The sequence below is a fragment of the Amblyomma americanum genome, chromosome 7 (assembly GCF_052857255.1).
Source record: "Amblyomma americanum isolate KBUSLIRL-KWMA chromosome 7, ASM5285725v1, whole genome shotgun sequence".
Classification (NCBI taxonomy): Eukaryota; Metazoa; Arthropoda; class Arachnida; order Ixodida; family Ixodidae; genus Amblyomma; species Amblyomma americanum.
This window is the reverse complement of record NC_135503.1, coordinates 62051455-62061571: the sequence shown is the minus strand read 5'-3', so window position 1 is coordinate 62061571 and position 10117 is coordinate 62051455. Positions and strand designations below refer to the sequence as shown.

Here is a 10117-nt window from a genome sequence, read left to right as displayed (position 1 = left end):
TCCACTCCTCATCCCTGTTCACCCCTCAGTCAGGTTTGAGAAAAAGGCGTAAATTTTTGCACCTCTTATATGCTGCTCAAATGTGCTCGTGAGGTTGTAAAGAAATCTTTCTTTGCTACAATCAATTTACAGCTTCGTGTCCGAGATCCCTGAGCAAAGTTTTTGATGCCGGGTTGTTTGCTTGCTGTGCTCGCATAAAAGTGGTCCACATACTGGCCACACTTCAATCACGATCTCTGGAGGGTAGCACAGCCCTCTCAGTTTTATGCTGAATGAGTGCGCACGTGCCTGCTTTCGGCTAAGTCGTGAACAATGGTACCATGCATGGCCCCACCCTAGCTTAGTTTTCAACCTACCTTTTAATGCTGCTCTTGTTGTTGAATATTGCAATTCAAATCTGGGCACGCAACAAGAATTTTTGCAGCGAATTCCATCTTGAGATATGAGTGAACGCAGTCAATGTCAGCCAGTGAGCACGACCAGAAACAGAAACTCGAGCAGGTAAGAAAACTATGCCTACACCGCACCTCAAATGGTACGCCGCAGCACTTTGCTACCGCCCGGTTTGGTAGCAACTACAACGCCGTTGCTAAGCTGCCCGGACAAGATGGCCTCCCGATCGAGAAAAACCACGTGACTTCCTCCACACTTTTCTCTCATGTTGTTGTATGGGAAGGGCCCTTGCTGTCTTTTGCTTCCTCCATGGATGCTTGCATCGCCTGTGCAAGTCGTGTGGGATGATCGGAGGGAACACAGGTGGGGGCAATCCAGCATGATGTGTCGTAGAGACTCTTCGGCCGTGTGACAGTGTTGACAGGTTGTGTCGAGACCAGCAGTGAACTTTGCGCGCGTAAGGCGTGTTCGTAGTACCCCACTGCAGGCCCCGCACAGGAGCGCACTGCCCCGGGAGTTGTCATATATCACCCCCCTTTGATTATGGTCTTGTGGGTGCAGTACAGTGCTAGTGCCGATTTCTCCCTCGCTGACCACTGCCATGTCCCTAGCTCCACGCCTGTCATCTCGCCTCGAACTTTACGTCGCTGGTTAGGCAGCGGTGTTGCTGTCAGTCCTGGTCCTACGTCCTTCTGGCATATGGGAGAGGCATCTCTCGTACACGAGCTGCGCGACCGCTTCCTAAGCCTCGAATGACCACCAGCCGAGCTCTCCCTGTATGGCTTCAATTGGGGTGTATCGATGTACTCCCAGGGCGGTACGGCCAGCTTCCCGTTGCCTGGTCTCGAGAACCTGTGTCATCTCCGCTGAAACACAGATGACCGCTTTGGCGAATGTCAGGGCTTGCATGGCCACCGTCCTCCACAAACACCAGGCCGAAAAAAAATAGTATTTTGTTATTAATTTGTTCTTTTTACCTTGTATTCGAAGCCTGAAGGAATTCTGTGACTGTCGACAACATCGTAGTTTTTCTTGGCGTCTCTGTTAGTATCATTCACAGATATCACGATGTCCACTTTCTTGGCTTCCTTGAAAGCTGGAGTCTTGCATTTCACCCTGAAAAATATAGTACACACCATACTTTAGCGTTTTGTTATTGAGACAGATGCTCAAATAAAAAAATATGAGGTGCACTTAAGTCTCTTTACGTGGGGAAATGCAAAAGCTATGGGCTGTCCGCCAGCCGCGCCATTTTCTGGGCCAGAGCCGTATATTGCAAGGGGGATTCAGTGGGTGCCGCATGAAGGCGCTATGATGCACGTCAAGCAAGGAGGAAATTTACCGGAATTGGAGGAAATTTGTTACACGCTTGATTGCGGCATCAGTAGTCAACTTGCTCATAATTAGTCATGTAGACCTCAATATATACCTCGAAGATACGTTTTTTAAGAACTCTGCATTCACTAGACGCGCCTTAATTCAGCTTCGATTAAACGTCGGGTTTTCTGCTTAGACAGTGCAGTGCCGTCACTAGCTGCGTGCTTTGTAAATAATCTACATATATCCCCTTTTGTGTACATAAACAACTTCGTGTAGCAAATATCATGCGGTTAAAAAAGCGTCCTGGCGGAGTGGCAGCGTCCCCGTCCAGATCGCCGGCGGCCCGGTTTCGATTCCCACCTGGACCCGAATTTTATTTTCTTACTATTTTAGTTACCATACAAGTGCACAGACTTTTGCGGGCAGTCTTTGTCTGCAACTTCCGTCCACACCCGCGCCAGTCATCAGCCAAGAAAGGCTTTCACCTTAAAAACCCCCATATCATTTTTCTTCCTTCATAAGAAATAGGTCGTTGACGATAGTTGTACCGCTATTTGTACTAACTGGCTTGACTTTTAAAAAGCACGATGTCATATATGTGCTAAGAGAATTTCTTGTTGGTCGAGTTAGTAGTTGTTAACTGTAAGTATTTAAACGCGCAAATACGCACACACACAAGAGAAGAAAACGGGACAAAACACCCGTTGTCTTCTCTTGTGTGTGTATGCATGGGTTTGTGTGTGTGTTTTGGTGCCTTTGAAACATTTACAATGATCATTATTTGCGGATGGTATGAGATGATTTTTCGGATCATGATGTCTACCATTCTGGTAACAACATGCATGATTAGACCGCAGTGCGCACCTGAAGTAAACATTTATTCTGGATGCTTCAGTACACTTGTGCCACGCATTAAAAAAGGTAATGCGCTTTGCGAAGATACCACAGTTTCCGAGTTGTAGGCAGCCGTCTTGCCAGAGTTGCCATATTTACAAAATGTGCCTGATATTTCTTACTGCAAAAGGGTCTTCTGTGGCGCAGAATTTTGGCGAGGTCAAGTATAGGTACGCTTATAACTCTCAAAATTTTGTTGATGGTTTTGGTTAAAGCAGAAATCTGTAGCTCTATCACTCCCAAACGCTACGTGAACATTGACTTGAACGTTTTAAAGTACTTGTATATCGCCGCTAGAAACTGCGACTGCTAACATTTTTGTGCGTGCACATTGAGTTTTGTAGATATGTTGTAGTTCTCGTGCCTTTCTATGCTTCCTAGTTAATCATCACGGTCACCCTGACTGCGCCAGCTGCAAGAAAAAGGCCTTCGCCATATCTCTCCCATTAGCCGTGCCCTGTGCTAGTCACGTCCACTCTATCCCTGCAAGCTTCTGAATCTCACCCGCCCGCCTAACCTTCTGCTGCCTCCTGCTACGCTTGTCTTCTCCTGGAATCCAGTCCGTTGCACTTAACGCCCATCTTTCATCTTGCTATCGCATTACATGCCCTGCACACGCGCACTTCTTGCTTTCTGCTAGTATTTCATTAACCTGCGTTTGTTCCCTGACCCACTGTTCTCCTCCTGTCTGTTAACATTAAAACTAGCACTTTCAATCCGTGTTGTCGTCAGCTTAAGCTCAACCCCTTTCGTTAGCCTCCAAGTTTCTGCCCCATAGGTGAGTACCAGTAAAATGCATTTCTTATATACTTTTCTATGGAGGAATATTGGCAAACTTGAATTCGTGGTCTTAAGGAGAGCTACATTTGTACAAACTGCCCGCTTGAACGTTTCCTTTAGCTGCAGGGCCACTATTGGCACGTACTGATTCTGCCCTGCTATCTTTGGCCTTCTCCTTGAGTAACCGTTGGGTTGTGAGTTTCAGTAGGTCTGCGTACCTTTTTATCCTAATAAAAAACTTCCTCTCCGCTATATGCTCGAAACGGCAACCGTGTATCTCCTGTTAGAGTGTAGTGCTGTTTACAGCACTCTTGGCCATTTATGCTTAGTAGGCAACCTTATTATAGTAGACTGTGTCTGCAGATTTTAGAACCTGTGCCATGGGCTAGCACAGCAACCTCATTTTGCGTCACTATGCTGAGTCTGGCTTCGGTGCTATGCGATTTTAAAAATTGCGCCCTATTATCTCAACACTTCTCCATGACGCTTGGAGGAGTGAAGCCTCTTTGGGTCGTTACAGAAGAAAGTACGTGGTGCCCTCCAGCGGAACATATTCAAATAGCTATGGCGACTGGGTGCTCCTTATAGATACGACCGTCTCCCTGCCCTCGTCGAATCGTGTGACGACGCTCTTATACGATCGTGGAGCGGAACTTTAAATAAAAGACTTGGTTTACAATAGTGTATAACATGCATAGCGGAGTTCGCCTATAGTGAACTCTTACAGTGACTGTATCAGACGTAGTGTAATTGCATGCTCAAACTATGCTTACAGTGAGAAGACCCAGTTGATGATTTGGCACTGCTGGCCGCCGACGGTTATCTCAATGCTGTTGGAGGCTTCATGCCACCAGTAGCCAAAGTTGTCGCCCAAGAAAGTAAGAAGAGTTCCACCGGACGTGGGCCCACTCTTCGGGTATACCTGGCAAGAACAGTACGTATGCTTATTAAGAATGGTAAAAACACGGGAAAGCTGGCATGATGTCATGGCGAATCCACCAGTGCGAAAGACAGGTACGTGAAAGGAGACAGAACAAGTGCTGACTTGCAAGTAACGTTTATTGAAGTGGACAGGGAATATATAGACAAGCCAAGGATACATCACAACTTACGTCATAAATTGCCCCGAACATTCCCCTCTATTAACACAATGGACGGCACACTCACACGTTCGTGACGTGGTCGTAAGGCGTGTCTAGCCTAGATAATCTCCTGGTTAATCTGCTCCGAACGTAACGCCAAATTGCGCGTTGCCAAAAGGAATGGATAGCAGCCTTCACATCCTTAGCAATGTATTGCCAAATCAGAACCCCTACCAATATCTAAAAACTTCTCGTGCCCTGGTAATGTTACATTGACACTCGTTCCAATTTGACTTGCATAAAGCCGACAAAGTACTTTCATGTTCTATATATATATATATATATATATATATATATATATATATATATATATATATATATATATAGACGCAAATATGTATATGCGTTTATACTCCCCCCTCCACCGCTCCTTAGCTTTTGTTTGCGTTTTGTTAGCGTTTTCTCCTCTCCTACAACTTTTCGTCTCCGATCGTTAGAACTTTCCTGCTGTTCATGAGGGTCGTCCCGCGCACCATGACCATATTCATAGTTTCGCCTAAGCTGCATGTACTGCGGGTTCGGAGGATACGGCCCGTCCGAGGCGAATATACCTTGGCCAAGGCCCTGCGCGAGCCTGAGTAGCAGAGCTGCCAAGTGGCCACAGGCCAGCCCGCATGCTGGGCTGGGTACAGGTTTTCGGGTCGCCTCGAACCCTTGCAAAGCTCGATCCTGATCTACAAATATTAGCGATCAACATCCACACAAGGGCAGCCACATGGATGTGACAATGTTTCGAACCTTTCTTGAACCTCCATCGTTGAAAATTTTTGACAGGCCAGGGTCTGCTGTTGCGGTTCGACGCCGACATATCAGTTAACCCATACAGTCTAGCATAGAACGCAAGGCATTTCAAATGGTAAACCACCTTCACTGGTTAAGAGCTGGTCCCTGGTTCGAATTCCATACCTAGACCAGGGCACTGAAGAGTTTAAGATGTTGTTGATGATTCCTTTCCAGATTTCTCGCGACGCTCGGTTGAACGTAAATTGCAATAGATTGGCTTTAATGTGTTTTAGCGTGTTAGCGCGTACTTGACTTTATTCTCGTTATTTCAGGTGACCGTGCGAATTAAATTCTTGGTCTTTTTAGGTTGAGCAAAACGGATCAGTTTCGAGCTAACTGGCAATTTTGCCCTTTGGATAGGCAAGGCACAAGCATAAGTACACATGTTGAGTCTAGGTGAAAATTTTTGGACAGTGTGGTGCGATTTTCAGCCGCATAGTTAAGCACACACTGGACGCTTAAATACCAAAATGCCTTGAAGGGCTAGGACAAGGGTCCTGATCGCTTTCCAGCTGTTTAAAGCTTCAAGAGAGCCATGAAAGCGGCACGTACGGTTGGAAAGCAAACCCTGGGGAGAGGCGACTCTTGACGTGATGTGTACGTTGCACTCGGTGCGCTCCAAAGCGTCGATGCAAAGCGCGATTATTCACGAGTACCAACATGCATCTTCCATATAGGAAACAGAATTCAGGGTACCTGAGTCACATTCAGGCACCTAATTAGGAAACCCAAACTCTTGAAACATTACTCAGCGAAGGCGTTTCAGCCTACCTCACCTGTCCACAATATCATAAGGGCGTAAATCCAAGTGTAAATAAAATATGCGATCAGAAATAAACGTGAGAAGAATAACAACACTGCGCCCTCGCGTGCGCCTGTGCAGGGATATAAAGCGATGGATATCGTTTGAAAGGTCCGCACCATTAAGACCTTTGATGCTTGAGGCACTGTAGACACCATATGTCTGAGGACCTTAGGAGCGGTCATAAATGTGCATCGTGGCGCTAATGGCACGGCTGCTCCAATGGAGAAGTACCCCGCAATGAGGTTCCTTCTTATAGTCGCATCATTCACCCGCTTCAACAAATCTCACAACGGCTGGCAGGAGGATGCGCCAGGTTAACCTTTAAAATTCAATTGCATGCCTTTTCCTTAACGTTCTAAAAATGCATCTAAATGAACTCTCAATCGACCGGAATATTGTTATCGACCGACAATATTAGTTTCAGTTAAAATGTTTTCATCATCATCTACACGTCAGCTTACTCCATTTAGTGAACGTGGAAAAAACCCAGGAAAAAATAGCTGCAGTTTAATTACTGTTGAATCTGGTTCGAAAGTGAAAGATGTGGTGTATCGGGCAACTAGACGCGGCTTGGCGTCTGTAACGTTGAGCGCGTTCCGCACAATCGATAGGCAGCGCGGCCACCCTGCCACCGTGGCAGGTGGCAGTTAAATTAATGGTTGATCGCGAGGGGTTGGTCACGCGATGAACACTGGGGCCTATGGCTTCAGTGCCACGTGTCTGCCACAACGTTGTCAACGGTCACGTATGCAGCCCGCATCTCTCTCACCAACACCACATACCTCAAAGCGCGATTGAGGCGTCCACTGACCCAGGGAGCCATTTATGCGCCCTTCCTTTCCTCAAAATAATCGGAGTCTAGAAAGTTCACTTTGCGGGCTGGGGAAGAATGGCCGTTCTCGAGTGCTGGGGATTGTCTGCTGTCTTTTCGGGATATCCTTACAAACTTCCGTGAAAGCATGAGAACATACGCTCCCCCGGCCACGACTCTCACAATCACGCAATCTGCCCATTGGCGCAGGCTACAAACGCACACAACCCCATAGCCCTTCCTTCTCCACGCCCGCTTTCCTGGTCAATTTCCCTCCACTGGCAAGCTCCGTGGCAAACCTTGATACCTTCTTCCCATATTACTCACCTGCCCCTCATTCCCACATCCTCCCGCAACAGAGGTGGCCCTAGATTACTGGGACCGCCTACTCTCCAGTACTTCCGATCGGGACCAGCGCAAGGTCATTACTTGCGCTCAGTCTATAAGATAGCCCTCCAAGGGCTATTCTTTGCTTTGTAAGGGAGCCCTCCCTACGCGGGGAGGGCTCCCAAGTTTCATGTATGAGGCTCCGCCCCCAGCCTCTCTGTGGTATTGGCAATAAATCTTTTACCACCACCGCCCAGCACCTGCCTGCTAGATCTTGCGCTTTCGAATGGGAGCAGTGCGACGTGCGACAGCCTCGTTCCGACTGGTGAAACTGGTGGCCTGTGGTTCACCGTGGGGGGACTACGGCGCCGTGCGGGGCTTCCCACTGCCTCAACAATGCGGCACAGTTCGGCGACACCCTATGCGGGCAGACTAAGCTGGGATAGGTAAAAAAGCTAGCGATGAGGGTAGGGCAAGAGAGGGGGCCAGGAAAGTCCTTGATTCGCATTTTAGGCTTATGTGACCGGCATTGATAACAATGCAGATATAACAGCATGCTTCAACGTTCTTTCTCCCATATTAAACATTTTACGTTTAGGTCGAATAATGAGAACTTGGTAATCGTCGCAGCAACCAGAGACCAAAAGGGGATGCGTAGTTTTATACAGGACTTTTCTGACGTGGCTGGAAGCCTCTGCCTGTTGAGGGTCACGTCTGCACGCGGTGACTGACAATACCTCATTTCAGGATCGCTAAATGCTCCAATAATCCTCACCACGCGTCCCGTATCGACCAACTGCTTATGCGTCTCTGTCAATTCTGCGATGTAATGTGTTTACAAACTTTAATTCTTTTATATACCAGCTAAAAACTGACTACTAACTAATAACGTTTGCAGAAGTTCTTCTGTGAGTTTTTAGGGAGCGTAGATATAAATGCGACTGTTGTGTAGATTTAAATGAAGCATTTGCGCAACTGTCTCATCTGTGTAAGTGCATCAGATCCTGAATATACACGCGCCAGTCATTCTTTAGGGACGGCAAGTTTTTGTGCAAGTTTGTGTGATTCGTCTGGGACGGATCTGTATCTGTACCTGCGTGCCGAATGTTCACACTAGCCACCGAAACACATTCTTTGGAACTCCTTAGTTTCAAAAACCTACGTGAATAATTTTGCTAGAGACCTTATGAAATTCAATCAGTACGATTCCGTTATTCTACTGTGTCGTTTTTGCGCAACACTCGTATAACACTTTTGGTTGAAAATTTGGGAGAGGTAGGCAAACTTAGACCGAAAATGTGCATAATTCTGTCAGCCACCAAACAGCACCGCCTAAATAGATACCAGCGAAACTTACTGAACATATATCAGGTTTCATGGTTTCTTTAAACTGAAAATATTTCACCGTTTCGCGACACACTTTTGTGCAAACCACGTGTGCAAGGAACGTGTTTTCTCCACCATCCCTGCAGGAGCGGCAGGCCAACGCTCTGAGTTTATTACTCACACCTCTTCTTTCAAGCAGGTGATAAGAGCGTGAGAGTTTTGATGCCTGTTCAAACAATTCTTGGCGACTTCCTGCTTGCAAAGGGCACGCCAAGTGATCCTGCGCGGCTGCTCTCCACTATGGCGCGGGTGTGCAGAAAGCAAGCACGAGTCACGTACATTTTCGCTGGACTGGCTGCATGCCCTGTTCGTCCGCCCGTTGTTCACTTTCTACAAAGCCGGGGGATCCGAAATTCTTAAATTTTTGAACGCCGGAAAACAATATAACGAAAACACACTGCTTAAAATTGTTTTCCGAATCAAAATCATTGAATTCAAAGCCTTGGAACTGATGCCGTCCCGACACACAGTGCTTTTAAGATGCGTCGAGAACCGCTCTAGCGCCTTGAGCAAATGGCATGTCGCATGATTCTTGAACCACATGAGTAATGTGTAAGCTTTGTTAAGCTTTACAGTTATGAAAATAACCCACGTGTTTGAACGTGTTTTTAAAGCACTCCGTAACCTCCATGTCCTTTTCCTTCTTAGGAAGCCCACGTACTACGGCAAATCGACGCACCCGGTGAATCATAACAGAAATTTGGTGTTATCCTTTGTAACTCTTCTCACATTGGGAGCACCTAAGCCAAAAACCCCAACAAACAGCCAACAACTGTCAAACAGGATCTTACCTCAAAACAACATTGAAGGCAAATTGAAGTTAGCCTGTGTTGACAGACAGGCACAATCTAACACCAAAGACGCTACTTTCACTTAAAAAATAATTTTTGGAAGCTACAAATGACCAAGAAATGAAATGCATGCGTCGCTACCTCTGTTCGATTTCGAAACTAAACTGCCGTGTGAGACTGATTTTTGGGCGCGAATCACAGAGGTAAGATTAAACCGCTATGAATTTTAAAATATGCTGATGGCCAAGACCTTTCGGCTGTATATATGTCACAAATTTGAATCTAGGAGCGGCACAGTTCTAATGCAATTTTCTATAGAATAAATGGGTCGTTTTCTGCTGGACGACTATCAACGTATACCGAGAGAGCCATAAAATCAATTCTGACCGACAATTAAAACTAGATCGAGGTTTCCTTAGTCTTCTTAGAAGGCCACCGAAAATGTAACGCGGACGATATCGATAATAGTTCAGACGGCGAAGTGAAGAGGTGGGGGTTGCGGTTTTCTTGAGTGCTATGAGTAGGCGAATTTTTGGAATGTGTTTCTCAAAGCCTATTCCGGCTTAATTGCCGTATCCCGCCAACGAACAGCGGCCACACCGGAAGCGCTGCACGCTATTCTCATCAACGCTATGCTCATCAACACAACATCATCACTAATGATGATGATGGTTTTTTATGGCGC

The 10117-nt window shown here is 46.6% G+C and overlaps 1 protein-coding gene across 1 annotated transcript in view; it reads right to left on the bottom strand.

Annotated features, from left to right (window-relative positions):
• The window catches only part of LOC144099218 (hepatocyte growth factor receptor-like), a 73556-nt gene that overhangs the window by 40992 nt on the left and 22447 nt on the right, over positions 1–10117 (bottom strand). Inside the window, exons 6-7 of the mRNA XM_077632364.1 lie at positions 4161–4309; positions 1371–1509 (exon numbers count right to left, since the gene is read on the bottom strand). Of these exons, the coding sequence (XP_077488490.1) occupies positions 1371–1509; positions 4161–4309 (288 nt within the window). The remainder of the gene's footprint in view (positions 1–1370; positions 1510–4160; positions 4310–10117) is intronic.